Source organism: Ambystoma mexicanum, chromosome 11, assembly GCF_040938575.1.
Source record: "Ambystoma mexicanum isolate Mex_15411 chromosome 11, UKY_AmexF1_1, whole genome shotgun sequence".
Lineage (NCBI taxonomy): Eukaryota > Metazoa > Chordata > Amphibia > Caudata > Ambystomatidae > Ambystoma > Ambystoma mexicanum.
In genome coordinates, this window is record NC_090934.1 from 1,478,269,747 (window position 1) to 1,478,288,722 (window position 18,976).

Below are 18,976 nucleotides of genomic sequence, written 5' to 3' on the forward strand. Positions count from 1 at the left end.
CTCTCTTTTATTTCCCACCTTAGACGAGCAATGGTCACTGTCCTAGAGTCCTCTTTCTCTCTCTTTTATTTCCCACCTTAGACGAGCAATGGTCACTGTCCTAGAGTCCTCTTTCTCTCTCTCTTTGATTTCCCAGCCTGGGCGAGCAATGGTCACTGTCCTAGAGTCCTCTTTCTCTCTCTTTTATTTCCCACCTTAGACGAGCAATGGTCACTGTCCTAGGGTCCTCTTTCTCTCTCTCTCTTTGATTTCCCACCCTGGGCGAGCAATGGTCACTGCCCTAGAGTCCTCTTTCTCTCTCTTTTATTTCCCACCTTAGACGAGCAATGGTCACTGCCCTAGAGTCCCCTTTCTCTCTCTCTTTGATTTCGCAGCCTGGACGAGCAATGGTCACTGCCCTAGAGTCCTCTTTCTCTCTCTCTTTGAGTTCCCAGCCTGGACGAGCAATGGTCACTGCCCTAGAGTCCTCTTTCTCTCTCTTTTATTTCCCACCTTAGACGAGCAATGGTCACTGCCCTAGAGTCCCCTTTCTCTCTCTCTTTGATTTCCCAGCCTGGACGAGCAATGGTCACTGCCCTAGAGTCCCCTTTCTCTCTCTCTTTGATTTCCCACCCTGGGCGAGCAATGGTCACTGCCCTAGAGTCCCCTTTCTCTCTCTCTTTGATTTCCCACCCTGGGCGAGCAATGGTCACTGCCCTAGAGTCCCCTTTCTCTCTCTCTTTGATTTCCCACCCTGGGCGAGCAATGGTCACTGCCCTAGAGTCCCCTTTCTCTCTCTCTTTGATTTCCCACCCTGGGCGAGCAATGGTCACTGCCCTAGAGTCCTCTTTCTCTCTCTTTTATTTCCCACCTTAGACAGCAATGGTCACTGCCCTAGAGTCCCCTTTCTCTCTCTCTTTGATTTCCCACCCTGGGCGAGCAATGGTCACTGCCCTAGAGTCCTCTTTCTCCCTCTTTTATTTCCCACCTTAGACGAGCAATGGTCACTGCCCTAGAGTCCCCTTTCTCTCTCTCTTTGATTTCCCACCTTAGACGAGCAATGGTCACTGCCCTAGAGTCCTCTTTCTCTCTCTTTTACTTCCCACCTTAGACGAGCAATGGTCACTGCCCTAGAGTCCCCTTTCTCTCTCTCTTTGATTTCCCACCCTGGGCGAGCAATGGTCACTGCCCTAGAACCCTCTTTCTCTCTCTCTTTGATTTCACACCTTAGACGAGCAATGGTCACTGTCCTAGAGTCCTCTTTCTCTCTCTTTTATTTCCCACCTTAGACGAGCAATGGTCACTGTCCTAGAGTCCTCTTTCTCTCTCTTTTATTTCCCACCTTAGACGAGCAATGGTCACTGCCCTAGAGTCCCCTTTCTCTCTCTCTTTGATTTCCCACCCCGGACGAGCAATGGTCACTGTCCTAGAGTCCTCTTTCTCTCTCTTTCATTTCCCACCTTAGACGAGCAATGGTCACTGTCCTAGAGTCCTCTTTCTCTCTCTCTCTTTGATTTCCCACCCTGGGCGAGCAATGGTCACTGCCCTAGAGTCCTCTTTCCTCTCTTTTATTTCCCACCTTAGACGAGCAATGTTCACTGTCCTAGAGTCCTCTTTCTCTCTCTCTCTTTGATTTCCCACCCTGGGCGAGCAATGGTCACTGCCCTAGAGTCCTCTTTCTCTCTCTTTTATTTCCCACCTTAGACGAGCAATGGTCACTGTCCTAGAGTCCTCTTTCTCTCTCTCTCTTTGATTTCCCACCCTAGGCGAGCAATGGTCACTGCCCTAGAGTCCTCTTTCTCTCTCTTTTATTTCCCACCTTAGACGAGCAATGGTCACTGTCCTAGAGTCCTCTTTCTCTCTCTCTCTTTGATTTCCCAGCCTGGACGAGCAATGGTCACTGCCCTAGAGTCCTCTTTCTCTCTCTTTTATTTCCCACCTTAGACGAGCAATGGTCACTGCCCTAGAGTCCCCTTTCTCTCTCTCTTTGATTTCCCACCCTGGGCGAGCAATGGTCACTGCCCTAGAGTCCTCTTTCATTTTCTTTGATGTTCCACAATGGTGCCTGCTGCGGAGTCCTCTTTCTCTTTCTCTGCTCGGTGGGCAGCGGAGTCCGCTTTCTGTTTCCATGCTCGGTTGGGCTGGGGAATCAATGGTGCCTGCCGCTGAGTCCTTTTTCTTTCTCTCTGATTTTTAAATCTAATCCTTTCTATTTTTACGCCTGTGACGGGGGGCAGGCAGGGCAGTGGCTTGTGTTAATGGCTGTGGGTCCCTGGTCTGGAGATCCACGAGAAGGCAGGAGACTGCAGTGCAGCCGGTGCTGAGGGTGCAGAGCCTGCTGCCCCCCTCTCCAGGGATGCCTGCCTCGCAGGGAGCAGGGAGGCTGCACTCATGCATATTCTGTATGGGCATGTTTTCCAGCCTGGCATAGAGCCGTACAGTGAGCTGCCATCACCCCCTGGAGCAGGTACCTCATCACCAGGCAGTGATGCACATTCCTGGGTGCACACCAGGGAGGGGCAGGTACACACTCCCAGTTGCACACCAGAGAGGGGCAGGGTGCACACCAAGGAGGGGCAGGTACACACTCCCAGGTGCACACCAGGGAGGGGTAAAGTGCACACTCCCAGGTGCACACCAGAGAGGGGGAGGGTACACACTCCCAGGTGCACACCAGAGAGGGGCAGGTACACACTCCCAGGTGCACACCAGAGAGGGGCAAGTTGCACACCAAGGAGGGGCAGGTACAGACTCCCAGGTGCACACCAGGGAGGGCTAAGGTGCACACTCCCAGGTGCACACCAGAGAGGGGCAGGGTACACACTCCCAGGTGCACCCCAGAGAGGGGGCAGGGTACACACCAGAGAGGGGCATAGTGCACACTCCCATGTGCACACCAGAGAGGGGCACGGTACACACTCCATGTGCACATCAGAGAGGGGCAGGGTACACATTCCCAGGTGCACACCAGAGGGGTATGGTGCACACTCCCAGGTGAACACCAGAGGGGCATGGTGCACACTCCCAGGTGCACACCACAGAGGGGGCAGGGTACACACCAGAGAGTGGCATAGTGCACACTCCCAGGTGCACACCAGAGAGGGCAGGATACACACTCCCAAGTGCACACCAGAGAGGGGCATGGTGCACACCAGAGAGGGTCAGGGTGCACACTGGTACACACTCCCAGGTGCACACCGGAGAGGGGCAAGGTCCACACCAGAGAGGGGCAGGGTGCACGCTCCCAGGTGCACACCAGAGAGGGATAAGGTACACACCAGAGAGGGGCAGGATACACACTCCCAGGTGCACACCAGAGAGGGGCAGGGTGCACACTGGTACATACTCCCAGGTGCACACCAGAGAGGGGTAAGGTGCACACCAGAGAGGGGCAAGGCGCACACTCCCAGGTGCACACCAGAGAGGGGTGAGGTGCACACCAGAGAGGGTCAGGATACACACTCCCAGGTGCACACCAGAGAGGGGCAGGGGGCTCACTCCCATGTGCACACCACAGAGGGGCAGGGTGCACACTCCCAGGTGCAAACCAGAAAGGGACATGGTGCACACTGGTACACACTCCCAGGTGCATACCGGAGAGGGGTAATGTGCACACCAGAGAGGGGCAAGGCGCACACCAGAGAGGGGCAGGATGCACACTCCCAGGTGCACACCAGAGCGAGGCAGAGGGCTCACTCCCGGGTGCACACCAGAGCGGGGCAGGGGGCTCACTCCAGCTTCACACCAGAGAGGGGCAGGGCCATACTCCCAGGTGCACACCAGAGAGGGGCAGGGTACACACTCCCAGGTGCACACCAGAGAGGGGCACGTACACACTCTCTGGTGCACACCAAAGAGAGGCCTGGTGCACACTCTCAGGTGCACACCAGAGAGGGGCAGTGTACACACTCCCAGGTGCACACCAGAGAAGGTCATGGTGCAAACTCCCATGTGCACACCAGAGAGGGGTAAGGCGCACATACCCAGGTGCACCCCAGAGAGGGACAGGGTACACACTCCCAGGTGCAGACCAGAGAGGGGCAGGGTACTCGCTCCCAGGTGCACACCAAATAGGGTTAGGGACACACTCCCAGGTGCACACCAGAGAGGGGTAAGGTGCGTACGCCTAGGTGCACACCATAGAGGGGCAGGGTACACATTCCCAGGTGCACACAAGAAAGGGGCAGGTACACACTCCTAGGTGCACACCAGGGAGGGGTAAGGTGCACACTCCTAGGTGCACAACAGAGAGGGCAGGGCACACACTCCCAGGTGCACACCAGAGAGAGGCAGGGTACACATTCCCATGTGCACACCAGAGAGGAGCATGGTACACACGCCTAGGTGCACCCCAGAGAGGGGCAGGTACACACTCCCAGGTGCACACCAGAGAGGGGAAGGGTACACACTCCCAGGTGCACACCAGAGAGGGGCAGGTACACACTCCTAGGTGCACACCAGAGAGGAGCACGGTACAGACGCCCAGGGCACACCAGAGAGGGACAGGGTGCACACCAGAGAGGGGCAGGGTGCACACTCCCAGGTGCACACCAGAGAGGGGCAAGTACACACGCCAGGTGCACACCAGAGAGGGGCAGGTACACAGCCCCGGTGCACACCAGAGAGGGGCAGGTACACACGCCCAGGTGCACACCAGAGAGGGGCAGGGTACACACTCCCAGGTGCACACCAGAGAGGGGCAGGTACACACTCCCAGGTGCACACCAGAGAGGAGCACGGTACAGACGCCCAGGGCACACCAGAGAGGGACAGGGTGCACACCAGAGAGGGGCAGAGTACACACTCCCAGGTGCACACCAGAGAGGGGCAGGGGGCTCACTCCCAGGTGCACACCAGAGAGGAGCACGGTACAGACGCCCAGGGCACACCAGAGAGGGACATGGTGCACACCAGAGAGGGGCAGGGTGCACACTCCCAGGTGCACACCAGAGAGGGGCAAGTACACACGCCAGGTGCACACCAGAGAGGGGCAGGTACACACGCCCAGGTGCACACCAGAGAGGGGCAGGGTACACACTCCCAGGTGCACACCAGAGAGGGGCAGGTACACACTCCTAGGTGCACACCAGTTTGGGGTAAGGTGCACACTCCCAGGTGCACACCAGAGAGGGGCAGGGTACACACTCCCAGGTGCACACCAGAGAGGAGCACGGTACAGACGCCCAGGGCACACCAGAGAGGGACAGGGTGCACACCAGAGAGGGGCAGAGTACACACTCCCAGGTGCACACCAGAGAGGGGCAGGGGGCTCACTCCCAGGTGCACACCAGAGAGGGGCAGGGGGCTCACTCCCAGATGCACACCAGAGAGGAGCATGGTACAGACGCCCAGGGCACACCAGAGAGGGGAAGGGTACACACTCTCAGGTGCACACCAGAGAGGGGCATGTACATACTCCCAGGTGCACACCACAGAGGGACAGGGTACACACTCCCAGGTGCACACCAGAGAGGGACAGGGTACACACTCCCAGGTGCACACCAGGTAGGGGTAAGGTGCACACTCCCACGTGCACACCAGAGAGGGGCATGGAGGGCATAGTGCACACTCCAGATGCACACCAGAGAGGGGCAGGGCCGACCCCCATATTGCTGTGCCTTCGCTGCGCCATTAGCTTAAAGAGAGTGCTAGGTGGCTGCAGTCTCTCCTTTGTGTAGAGGGCCCTGCACAGCACCACACACCCTGCTGCTATGGGTCCAACCCTTGAAATACTAGCCCACACGAGGATTCTTTTCTGGTCACTGGCTATCACTAGGGCGCCGCTCTGGTTGCGCATGGATGCCAATGTATTCTTTGATTGTAATTCAAACCCAAAATAGTATTATTGCCACATTTGCCATTAGTCTTATTTCATGTGCCCTTGCAAATCTCTGTACTTCTAGAGGGACACCTGCCTTGGCAACCAGTACATATGTCCTGTGTTTCTTTTGTTGGCCAGCAGAAGCCTCGGGACGTCGCCCTGTTTCCTTGGTGGCATTTGAAGTGGCAGGGGAGCAGCAGAGCAGTGGAGTGCCTGCTGCCCAGGCTGCAGCTCCCTTGGCAACGTGGAGCAGCCCAGGCGGCACGAGCGCCCTGGGAGGAGACGAGCGGATCATTGCCAGGGTAAAGTAACGCAGCCTCCTCTGGTTCGTAGTGCACGTGCATGGCAGCACCTGATGTCTTGCTGTCGCATCTTAATGTCCACCCCGACCCCCTCCGTTCCCTATCGTGTGTACTTTTCAGCGAGGAGTTGGTTCCCACACCCCATTGTCCCAGTGCCTTTGACCAGAGTAGTGCCACTGTGTGGCAGCAGCCAGGGCCCCCGGATCCGGGGCTTTTTGTTTGAGGTGTGGCATATCCACCTTGTTTATGAGTGTGCTACTCTGGGAAGTAGACCCCCCCCCATGCAAGTGTTCCGCTGGGGGAGATTGCACAAGAGGGCGTAGTTTAGATGAGCGCGTGCATTACGTGGTCTGCCCTTGACGCATTTGTGTTCTGTAAGTTTCTGGAGCTGAGCAGGAGCAAACTGTGGAGCGGTTTCTCCATCGGTGCAACCCCCGCCCCACACACCTGGCAGGTGCCCAATGCATTTTACAGGCAGTTGCAGCAGGCCTTTTCATTGGCCATGGCTTAGCGTGAGTTGTGCATGGCTACTCGCGTGTCCTGAGTGCTTTTTGCTAGTGTGCACATGTGTGGTGCTGAATGGCACCTGCTGCAGACGGTGTAGTCTTTAGGCCCGTGCCCTTTCCAAAGAGCAACACCAGCTCTCTCTCTATGTATTGCCCTTTTGGACGGGCTAGACAGTGGCACTTGTCTATAATAAGTAAAACCCCCCATGTATTCAACTTGCCGAGAACACCATTGGCATTCATGTACATTTAAGAAGGCCTTACAATGCTCTATTCTCTACTTGGTGTTCCATAGCTCACTACAGGTTGGCCCAAGTCCAGACTTGCACTGGCACTTAAATGCTGTGCGTTTACTGCTTACTCGGTTTTATTTGACCTGGTCTTCACATAAACTTAATGGTATAAATACTGTCCAGGTGACAGACTACTCCGATGCTCCTGTTTGTATTGAAACGACAGGACCCCCCCCTCCCCTTCCCTCCTACTTTCCTCTTTCTCTCCCATATCACTGGATGAGGTCTCTAGACAAGTCCTCTCTGTGAAAGTATCATCCAAACAGATGCTCCCCTGCCCTGCTCCTCCAGAACTATCAAGGACAAGTGTGCCTCCTTTGGTCCAGCCTGGCCTGATTCTGCAATCCCTCCTTTGCCACTGGCTCCTTCCCGTTACTCCTCTAGCACTCCTGTGTGCACCCTCTCCTCAAAAGTGCAAATGAACCTCTTCACTTGCATTTGATGTACCCTTCTCCTCCCTAGTAGGATCGTTATTGTTTCGTTTTTTTCCTTGTTCCTCCCCTGCCTTTTCTTGATGGGCCTTGAACCACCATGTGCTGTGTAGGCGCATTAGACATACCCAATGAATACATGTTTTTTGGTGTTATGTTTTCCTGAAATGCATGTCCTTCTGGGGGTGGGGGTGTATTTTCTTGGGGACATGGCATGTTTTCTTTCGATAATTAGGTTCACGTTGAAAGTCACACTTTTTTTATTCTGTATTTTTCTTCTTGTGTTAAATGTAACCTCATTTTAAGTGAATTCATTCTTTAAGCCCATTTTGTCATTATTTTGGTTAATTTGAGGAACCCTATTTTGTGTGTGTGTGTGTGTTGTCAGCGTTCACGTGGTGCGTGATGCAGCCCTTGGCGTGCACACACATCCTTACAGATGCGACTTAACAAGCCTTTATAGTGGAATCCCAGAGCTCGGTGGTAAGGCTGCCCTCCTTTAACGCACAGCTGTAGATACTGTCCATCCTGGCTTTGCTGCAATAAAGCCCCGGCTTTCTCTGAAAAGATAACTTTTTTTCCTTGCCTTACTTGTGTGTCTCCTTGACTCTTTCGTGTGTAACGTACTGGGTATTACTCGCTGTCTGTCCCACCACGTGTATACCCAGCCCTCCCGGTGCTCGTGTGCCGCTCCTCACGTACCTCACCACTTGCTTCGAAGCGCATTATGCTCGGGTGCTTTATGCATGAATAATGGTATCATATCACTCCGCTTACTCTCTACTCTACACCATCACTCAATTAGAGGACCGCTATACCCCTCGATAAATTCGGTCTAGTTGCTCCCATGAGAACACTAACCCCCGAACACCTCATCACTGTAATAAAACGCAGCTATATCCCATGACAGACCGGCCTAGCTGTCCACATAAGCATCCTACATGCCGGACGCAGCCAGAAGCCGGTCTCCGTGTCCACCCACCGGGCTGCACACATTGAACTGACATCGCCTCCACCACACCTAATGCTAGAAGGCAGCTACCACCCGGCAATTCCACCAGCTGCACCCATGCACCCCACCGCACTATCTCACTCTACTCTCTACACTGACCTGGTCTACGGTCCCTGAGGGCGTTCAGCCTACCAGCGCTTTGAGGTCATGCCAGTGATATAAAGAGCGCTATATAAATGCCAAATAACACAACCTCGCCTCTCAGTAGCCCTGCTGCACCACCTGGCTGGGAAGCGGTGTCACATCACGCAAGCGCCTTGAAGTCCTACTTGCAGCCTGCAGCGCTTTGCGTGCTGGCTCCTCTGGGGTTGCGCTTTCCTTCAGTCCCCGTCGACAGTGGGATTGGCTGAAACCCCATCCCCGGCTGGGCTGGACCCGGATCACCTGGCAGCCGTGCATGAGGGATGGGGGCACCTGGCAAAGGTTGTTATCGACCCTGCCGGCCAATCGGCCTTGAGCCACAATGTGTTTTAGCCGGATTGAAACCATAGCCATGGGTCCAAATAATTGCTACAACTTAAAATTCTAAAGTGAAAAACAGTTGGGGCACATGGGGCGTGATGCAAGTCTTTATACAAATGCAGAAGCCCCTGCCTGCGCAGTTTGAGGGGAATAAAGAAGGGCACGTGTGCAAAAGAGAAATTATGCATCCAGTATAAATATTCAGGGGTCGCCAAGTCGGGTCCTCGAGAGCCTCAACCACCCCAGGTTTTCTGAATAATCTTTGATAATGTAAATGCATCCCTTCAAATGTGTGTGCTGTGCACAGATCCTAAACACGGAGTGGATTTAGCTCTGAAGGCTGGACTTGGACTCTCCCGTCATTATTCCATTGGCCCCTCTCAAAGGGCTGATGTCATACGTTCTGTGCCCATATATCTGGGCCCTTTTCTTTTCTTTGTGGCCCAGCTGAGCAGGCGGGAGTTCATTTCAGGTAAGTGGTGTGGGTGTGATCCTACTCCGCTTCTCCTGGAGGCCTTTCTCTCCTCCTTTCCTTGGTTCGTGCACTTGGGATGTGCTCGTCCCTCTGCTTGGCTTTCCAGGATGCCCTATGGTCTGTTTTTGGGGCCTTGGCAGTAGTTGTGTACTTCCAGACCCTTCTCCACCCATGACATGGTGTTCCTGTCCGAGTCCCCTCCAGCCGGCGACTGTCGCTGTCCATCAGTTCGGCCTGTCTGCTTTTATTTATAGAGGCGGTGTAGAGCGCAGCGCCGCCTCTCTGCATGAAACTGAATGCAGTGTACCCTTGACTTTTGCTATAAAGCCTCACGCCGTCCTGAAAAGCAACCCAGTTCTCTTTCAAGGTGCAATACTGTCTGCTTGCCATGCTGACTCTTTCGGTGTCAGTTAAATAATCTTATCAAAAGAAGTGCTTGTTTTTGGTTTGTGGTCGTTTTTTGGTTGCCATGGTGATCAAGTGAAATCTAATAGTTTCATTTTTCTTTTTAAAGGGCTACCCAACTGATTAAGCTATAGATTAAACACTCAAAACAGACCGCCTTAAAGAAGGGTGTGTCACAGACGCATCAATGAATACTCCCAGTCTCACAGACGGTTCAAGGGCTTTTTATTTATTTATTTATTACGGCCCAAGGTCCATCTCTCTATCTAGAAAGCATCAAGCCACCCTACACCCGCCATTCCTACTTCCCTGGTTAGTATACACAGAATATTGACCCTCAACTGTCTGTGCTCGAACTTACAGTAGAGGGGGATAACATAAAGGCCAACGTCTTCTCTGCCTAATATACCTCGGGGACATCCTAGACTGACCCTACACTGTGTACAAAGGAATGATGGGCCGTGCCTTCCAGTTACTATGTCCTACTGAGTCTTCTTTCTCATATGCCCCCTGCATACTCCTCTGCCCCTCGGATGTTTACCCTCTTACTACTCCACCGTTCTCCTCTCCTACTCCCTACGTCGTCTTCCGGCCGTCCGATGTCTCTTATTCCTGCTTAGCCTTTCCTTCACCCTGTTAGTGCTGCCTCGTCAACACTTCTACTGAAACACACTTTCACTCACCAAGCCCTTCACGTTCACTCCCTCTCCCAAACACCCCCCTCCTTTCATGCACACTCACAACGCAGTACCACATGTACTCACTAACCATTGCCTCCAGAATCCACTCCACCTCCCTTCCTCCTGCTGGTCTCTTGGTGTGCCCCCAGCTTCTCCTCTGACCTCACCCGAACAACCCAAACGTCCTGCTGCCTTCGGTTGCTTTTAACCACCCCCTGTTCGGAGGGGTCACTAATGCGAGGCGGATAACTGCTTGTGTTTTTTTCAAGAATAGACATTTTAGTAAGAAGCCCATTTGCAAATAAATTCTCGATAATCCTACTTTATCAGGGAATTCTCTACCTGGTCTAAAGACTATGGGAATATCTCCTAACATAAGCAAACTGGCCCTGGCACTAAACAGCAAAACATTCAAGGAAATCGTAAACACCATAAAAAGGATAAACCAGGTTTAACTAGTATTTGGATGCCCTTCCTCTTTCCTGGGTAAATCCCTTCCCCAAGGTTTTTCAAAGGCAATTCTCCAAATGTTCAAAGGAAAAGAAAAGTCTTGAATCTGTTCTTAAAAGTTCATCAAACAAAAATCCACTGGTAACAATTCTTCAGCTATCAGTTGAAAAGATCCACTTCCAAGTTAAGGCAAGTAAATAGCCCCAATGGTAATCCTGGACGTCCTCGTTCCAAGATTAATAGCCAGAGTTCTAGGTGAACCACTTCTTCGACAACTTTACAATTAAGACCTCAGCTGTACATTTTGGTATAATTGTCAGGATGCTTCTTCTTGGGTTGTTGCCTTCCTCTTGACAACCGCCCTTCTACTACTATTACCGTGGGAACAGTCTCCTTTGTTCCACACTATGCCACTACTTCAACCAACTTCAATGTGACATCCGCTGAGAGTTTAAACACCATCACAGTTCAGGTACTTGTGTTTCAGAATTGTTAGGCATATAAAGGCAAGACTCTTCACCCTCTGCATGTAGGCAAGGCTCTCTTCTTTCCTATAATCCAAGAAAAGGGCAGCCTCTTAGCCTCTTCTGTCTGCCTTTCTGTCACTTAAGTCCTCCTGCATGACTGTGTACAAGCAGCCAGCTCCGTGACCCAGCTTTGTTCGCACCTTTTTGGTTCTAGTAACTACCCTGAAGCTGTATTGTCACTCTTCCAGGTTCAGGTAATGTTACCACACTTGTATCGGAGGACCGTGGACCTTTTAACAACCTCACAGATCAGGTGAATAGATCTAATTAGGACTTGTTTCACTATGGAAAGGGTTTGCCTCTTGGCTTGGGTAATGCTTGTTCTTTAGTCGATTCAACATTTTCAGGACTTCAAGAATAAATGTTTCAACTACTGCACAGGTCAGTTTTCAAAGGCAAACGAGGTTTAGGTGCACGCGCTCACTCTTTCGCATAGATCTTTTGCATTGAAAACTTACCGGTGATTGTATTTGTTATTCAATATCCCAGGCCTTATCTCCACCCAGGTGATCCTCCCCCCAGGGTTGGGATCAGGATGCGTCTGCCTTCCTGTGGCCACCTAGGAGGAGACTTTGGGCAGGGTTTCATTGAGGGATCCGCAGGATTCTTCAGACTATCTTGTGGTTGGGCTATTGTCCCTGGTCAATATGGCTCTGTCTTCCCCACCTGGGATCTGTTACATGAGCAATTTCTTTATAGAGTACAGTATGATCTGCCCACTTTCTCCATGCAGGGCAGTCTCAGAGCAACAATGGCGGTAGTACAGTGTCCCATTTCATGTGGGAGAGGGGTGTCTGGGCTGGCGGGCTAGCCGCCCCTAGGGGTATGTTAGGGAGAATTCTCATTTATGGCTAATTTCCCTCACCTAGTGAGTCCCTCAGCAGCTTTGCTGAATTTCAGGAGTTTATTTTTCCACTTGGTAAGAGTGTGAGCCTTTTTCCCACTCTTACATGTGTTTTGCCATGTGTATTTCTACTTTTGTGTGATATTGGGCACTGGAGCCACACCACTCCAGGAGCCCCACTTTTGTGTGTGTTACACAGCACCTTCAGTGCAGTAACACTGGGTTGTCTTTGAGACTTCCCACTGACTCCATTTTTCTGGGGCTGCCTACTGTCCCCCAGAAACAGGTAAAGTTGCCATTAACTTACTTTACATAGTCACTTTAAACTAGAGACCCAGTACACCCCATCTTGCATGGAGTATTGGAAAGGGTTAATTCCTACCCCTTTTTTTCTGTGCCTCTTGGAGCCTTGTTTCGCTCAATTAACATTAAGACTTGGCTGGTGGCAGTGGTATCTACCCTAACTTTTCTACCACGATTATAGTATATAAACGTGGTACTGTTTTAGGCTATTATATTAGCCTCGAACTTAAACCCGCTTGACCAAATACTTTTTATTTTTGCTCCGGTCGGGTTTAGTCGCCATTTCTTTTTGTTAAAGTCCTTCTTGTGTTTTACTTTTCGCGCCAAACCAGGTTTGCCTTCTTTGTTCGCCGACCTTTGGCGGGCTTCTGTCCACCAGTAGTCTTAATTGTGTGCAGTGGTCCGTAAGGGCACTGCACAGGGTTCTGCCTAACAGGGTAGTCCTGGGATTTACTTGTATTCATTTTTGTGGTGGTCTAGGGGAGCTGCTATAGTCTCATGGTGGTGCCAGCTGAGGCTGGTATGTGTAGTGCGCGGCTTTGGTAACAGCTGCAAAAGTGCTGCGGCCTCCGGTGCTGCCCTCCCGCTACACTGTCTGTACGCTGCTCACAGAGGATTTCTGATGTGGAATCCGGGCCTCCAGCTCTCTTCCCGTTAGCTCTCTCTCTCTCCGCTGGAGTGTTTAGCAGCCTTTGCGTGGGGCGCTGATGGTACTTTTGCTCGTCGGTGCTCTTCTCCCTAATTTGTTGTTTTTCTTGAAGGAAAAGAGAAAACTTGGCCAGCATTTGGATTCAAGGGGCAGGAGTCTGCAACCTTTGGCTCTCCAGATATGTCGGACTATAATTCCCATTATATCTTCCTATTGACTATGCTGGTTAGGGATGATGGGAGTTATAGTTCAAAACATGTGGAGGACAGGTTGCAGACTATTGGCCTAGACCAGGGTGATGCTGATTTCTACTGTACTTAAGCAAACTGGCACATGGAGACAGAGCAGGAATTCCCCCCCTCCCTGGGGTAGAACTGGCTCTGGATTCCCCCTCCCCTCCCCGTAGGCTGCCCACCCTAGACTCAGAGGACTTTCGATCTTGACAAAGTCAGGGAGCTGGCGACTAATTCAAGCAATGTGGCTGTAAGTCGGATGCTGGAGAGCCTATATGACGTTTCTGTCCTCTCTCCTAATCTCTAGATAGCCTGCCAGCATCCACCTCTGGTGGGCCAGCATCTCATGATTGCAACCTGTGGAATTATCGGTTTCATCAATGACATCTTGGGCGTGTGTTACAGCAGCAAGGAAAGGCGTGTTCCTAGCGGTAGGGAGAGGCACGGTGCATAAAGATGTTTTTTGTGTATTCACCATCTGATTTTGAGTGAATGTGAGGCGGAGCGGGGGAACATAGCGTAAGTTACTATTTTGTAACACCTTTCTGCTCTGAATGCGTCACCACCCGCATCTGATGTTGATGTAGGCGGTGATTCCACATGGAAAGCCGCCTGTTTCTTGTGGATTCCGCAGGGAATCCTCTGAATGCGGAGAGGTTGATTCCACGCGGAAAGCCGCCTGTTTCTTGTGGATTCCGCAGGGAATCCTCTGAATGCGGAGAGGTTGATTCCACGCGGAAAGCCGCCTGTTTCTTGTGGATTCCACAGGGAATCCTCTAAAGGCGGAGAGGTTGATTCCACGCGCAATGCCGCCTGTTTCTTGTGGATTCCGCAGGGAATCCTCTGAATGCGGAGAGGTTGATTCCACGCGGAAAGCCGCCTGTTTCTTGTGGATTCCGCAGGGAATCCTCTGAATGCGGAGAGGTTGATTCCACACGGAAAGCCGCCTGTTTCTTGTGGATTCCGCAGGGAATCCTCTGAATGCGGAGAGGTTGATTCCACACGGAAAGCCGCCTGTTTCTTGTGGATTCCGCAGGGAATCCTCTGAATGCGGAGAGGTTGATTCCACACGGAAAGCCGCCTGTTTCTTGTGGATTCCGCCGGGAATCCTATGAATGCGGAGAGGTTGATTCCACACGGAAAGCCGCCTGTTTCTTGTGGATTCCGCCGGGAATCCTATAAATGCGGAGAGGTTGATTCCACACGGAAAGCCGCCTGTTTCTTGTGGATTCCGCAGGGAATCCTATAAATGCGGAGAGGTTGATTCCACACGGAAAGCCGCCTGTTTCTTGTGGATTCCGCAGGGAATCCCCTGAATGCGGAGAGGTTGATTCCATACGGAAAGCCGCCTGTTTCTTGTGGATTCCGCAGGGAATCCCCTGAATGCGGAGAGGTTGATTCCATACGGAAAGCCGCCTGTTTCTTGTGGATTCCGCAGGGAATCCTCTGAATGCGGAGAGGTTGATTCCATACGGAAAGCCGCCTGTTTCTTGTGGATTCCGCAGGGAATCCTCTGAATGCGGAGAGGTTGATTCCACATGGAAAGCCGCCTGTTTCTTGCGGATTCCGCAGGGAATCCTCTGAATGCGGAGAGGTTGATTCCACACGGAAAGCCGCCTGTTTCTTGCGGATTCCGCAGGGAATCCTCTGAATGCGGAGAGGTTGATTCCACATGGAAAGCCGCCTGTTTCTTGTGGATTCCACAGGGAATCCTCTGAATGCGGTGCCGCCTGGAAGGCATGGGCATTGCAAGTGGAATTCATGATTGCTTTAACAGATATGCACAGAAACCCGGCTCCACCCGGTTTTGTGGGCAGATTTAAAAACAATCTGGAAAAATCATACATGATTGCACACAGAAAGTGTGTAGACTACGATGTCTGCACTTTATGGGGAGAGCCCAAATGTGCTTTTCATCCACGCGTAGCTCCCAGTTGGGTTGATGACTTGGGAGATACAGAGTTGAACGCTCATGGCTTCACCCGCAGAGTGGGCATCCATGCGCTAGAGTTCTTCTCACCAATGGCATCTTTGCCAACTGGATTGACTCCGACATCAGGGAACACTATGGGCACGTCTGTGTGGCATGTCCCCAGAATTGCTCAAGCATAACCTTTAGTTGGCCATCTCTTTTGTCCTGGTACTGAGGGTTCAGAATACTTGTACACCAAGTCATGCTAAAAATGAACGGCATTGGCTGGGTTATAAGTGCTGCTCTTTCTGGTAGCCCTTCAATTCTTCCGTTTCCAAATGCGTAACAATTCTCTGCCAGTCGTTGCCTTTGGCGGAGTTCAAACTTCCAGTTTTGTGTGTTCGAAAAAGGCTGGCGCATAACCGACCCCATATTAATTCTCTGTGAATAATTGCTTAGTTTTCATCCTTTCAAGTTGTGAATCAATACGTTTTTCTTAGAAGTAATTCAGCATTTGGTTTTGTTGTCGTTCATCCGTAACCCTGTGGTCCAGGCTTCTTGAAAAAGCTTGCAGGCGCTCCTGGGTGCCTTTCAGGCATAGGGCAGCCTCGCCCCTTGACCGTTCGCCTGGCCAGGTCTAAGTCTTATCATTTTAGCCTAAAGACCGCCTTTGCTGCCCACCCAAGAATAAAGGGAAATGGATGGATTGTTTGGGCTCCCGCTCTACTCCTGACCTCTCCTAGCAGAAGAGCACCAGCTAGGGCGAGATTCGTGAGACTGGGGGGATGATGGGAGCAGCCCTCTCCTTCTTTAACAACCCCCAGGCATTCGCGACAGACGTGTATGGGCGTGAGCTATTAGGGCCTTTGCGCTGAAGCCCCTAAAGGGGGCAGCAGGAAATAGGTTTCTCAAATCTCTTCCCTACGTTCTCTGGCGAGTGTCTTTGTTTAGGTCTGGGCGGCCTGGATTGTGTATCGATAAAGTATTGATCCTTGTGCACATGCCGAAGCAAGACCAGGCTTGCCTGACCTGCGCGGGCAGACCCCGTAGAAAGGTTGGCCCCATTACTGGAAATCACCTCCTTCTGCACAAGATCTCCAGCTCCACAGCCGGGGATGGCGGCGTCCCAGCGCAACTTCAAGGTAAGGTCACAGAGGGGTCAAATGTCTGAATTCCTTCTTCTGCTCCAGAAGAACTCCGTATGTGAGAATGCAGACTGCAAGCGCTTCCTCCTGCCCCCGTAGCTTCCAGGCGCTCGGAGCACAATGCGGTGCACCCCCGAAACGCTGTGTGACCTTCCCCTGCTCTTGCCCACATTGGCCAAAGGATGGAAAAGTGGCGAGGGCCGGAATGTAGGGGCGTCTCGTTTGTTTCTCGCTCCCTTTCTCTAGATTGTATTATGTTTGCTAGCAGGAATGTGTTAGCAGAAGGCATGGCGTGTTTATTCCCCCTCTGTGAGCCTGACACTTAATTAAGGTAATTGGGGCAAAAAGTAGTCGAATTTGTTTGATTTTTATGTTGTTGGGATATTCAATTTTAGCTTTACATGCCTTGAACTGTGTAAAATGTGTGCATGTGTGGCCTATTACATGGCTTGCAATACATGAAATAAATAATATCAAGCCTGCCCCAAGAGCACACCTGGTGCTAGGAAGGTACATTCTGATGTTGCGGCACATTAAATAGGACTCCATACTTAGAAACTAAAAGTAGGTTCTGTAAAAACATGACATCCGCAAAAGAACTGTTCTTAATGGGTAGAACCTGCTTCCGACATCCACTATTGAGATATCCGCTGATATTTGCCCACCGCAGAGACCCTAACCATGTATGCAGGATGTTTCAAACCTTTGGCCCGTGCCACCCATCCTGCCCTCAGCCGCAGTCCAAGGACTGCCACAGTCTTGCCCACCGCAGAGACCCTAACCATGTATGCAGGATGTTTCAAACCTTTGGCCCATGCCACCCATCCTGCCCTCAGCCGCAGTCCAAGGAGTGGCACAGTCTTGCCCACCGCAGAGACCCTAACCATGTATGGATGATGTTTCAAACCTTTGGCCCGTGCCACCCATCCTGCCCTCAACCGCAGTCCAAGAAGTGCCACAGTCTTGCCCACCGCAGAGACCCTAACCATGTATGGATGATGTTTCAAACCTTTGGCCCGTGCCACCCATCCTGCCCTCAACCGCAGTCCAAGGAGTGCCACAGTCTTGCCCACCGCAGAGACCCTAACCATGTATGCACGATGTTTCAAACCTTTGGCCCGTGCCACCCACCGTGCCCACAGCCGCAGTCCAAGGAGTGGCACAGTCTTGCCCACCGCAGAGACCCTAACCATGTATGCAGGATGTTTCAAACCTTTGGCCCATGCCACCCATCCTGCCCTCAGCTGCAGTCCAAGGAGTGGCACAGTCTTACCCACCGCAGAGACCCTAACCATGTATGGATGATGTTTCAAACCTTTGGCCCGTGCCACCCATCCTGCCCTCAACCGCAGTCCAAGGAGTGCCACAGTCTTGCCCACTGCAGAGACCCTAACCATGTATGCACGATGTTTCAAACCTTTGGCCCATGCCACCCACCGTGCCCACAGCCGCAGTCCAAGGAGTGCCACAGTCTTGCCCACCGCAAAGACCCTAACCATGTATCAGGATGTTTCACACCTTTGGCCCGTGCCACCCATCCTGCCCACAGCCACAGTCCAAGGAGTGCCACAGTCTTGCCCACCGCAGAGACCCTAACCATGTATGCAGGATGTTTCAAACCTTTGGCCCGTGCCACCCATCCTGCCCTCAGCCGCAGTCCAAGGAGTGGCACAGTCTTGCCCACCGCAGAGACCCTAACCATGTATGGATGATGTTTCAAACCTTTGGCCCGTGCCACCCATCCTGCCCTCAACCGCAGTCCAAGGAGTGCCACAGTCTTGCCCACCGCAGAGACCCTAACCATGTATGCAGGATGTTTCAAACCTTTGGCCCGTGCCACCCATCCTGCCCTCAACCGCAGTCCAAGGAGTGCCACAGTCTTGCCCACCGCAGAGACCCTAACCATGTATGCAGGATGTTTCAAACCTTTGGTCCGTGCCACCCATCCTGCCCTCAGCCGCAGTCCAAGGAGTGGCACAGTCTTGCCCACCGCAGAGACCCTAACCATCTATGCAGGATGTTTCAAACCTTTGGCCCGTGCCACCCATCCTGCCCTCAGCCGCTGTCCAAGGAGTGGCACAGTCTTGCCCACCGCAGAGACCCCAACCATGTATGGATGATGTTTCAAACCTTTGGCCCGTGCCACCCATCCTGCCCTCAACCGCAGTCCAAGGAGTGCCACAGTCTTGCCCACCGCAGAGACCCTAACCATGTATGCAGGATGTTTCAAACCTTTGGCCCGTGCCACCCACCGTGCCCACAGCCGCAGTCCAAGGAGTGCCACAGTCTTGCCCACCGCAGAGACCCTAACCATGTATGCAGGATGTTTCAAACCTTTGGCCCGTGCCACCCATCCTGCCCACAGCCGCAGTCCAAGGAGTGCCACAGTCTTGCCCACCGCAGAGACCCTAACCATGTATGCAGGATGTTTCAAACCTTTGGCCCGTGCCACCCATCCTGCCCTCCGTCACAGTCCAAAGAGTGGCACAGTCTTGCCCACCGCAGAGACCCTAACCATGTATGGATGTTTCAAACATTTGGCACGTG

General features: G+C 52.4%; 1 protein-coding gene across 6 annotated transcripts in view; it reads left to right on the forward strand.

The window, feature by feature from the left end:
- The first annotated feature begins 2,111 nt into the window (after window positions 1-2,111).
- MAN2A2 (mannosidase alpha class 2A member 2) overlaps window positions 2,112-18,976 on the forward strand; it is a 291,925-nt gene continuing 275,060 nt past the window's right edge. For 2 of the 6 annotated variants that reach the window (XM_069625190.1, XM_069625188.1), the window contains exons 1-2: window positions 2,237-2,446; window positions 5,939-6,102. In XM_069625190.1, the coding sequence (XP_069481291.1) occupies window positions 2,371-2,446; window positions 5,939-6,102 (240 nt within the window). In that variant the 5' untranslated portion in view covers window positions 2,237-2,370. Of the gene's footprint in view, window positions 2,447-5,938; window positions 6,126-18,976 lie in introns of those variants that run through there. The other 4 variants (XM_069625193.1, XM_069625189.1, XM_069625191.1 and 1 more) reach the window with 4 other exon arrangements.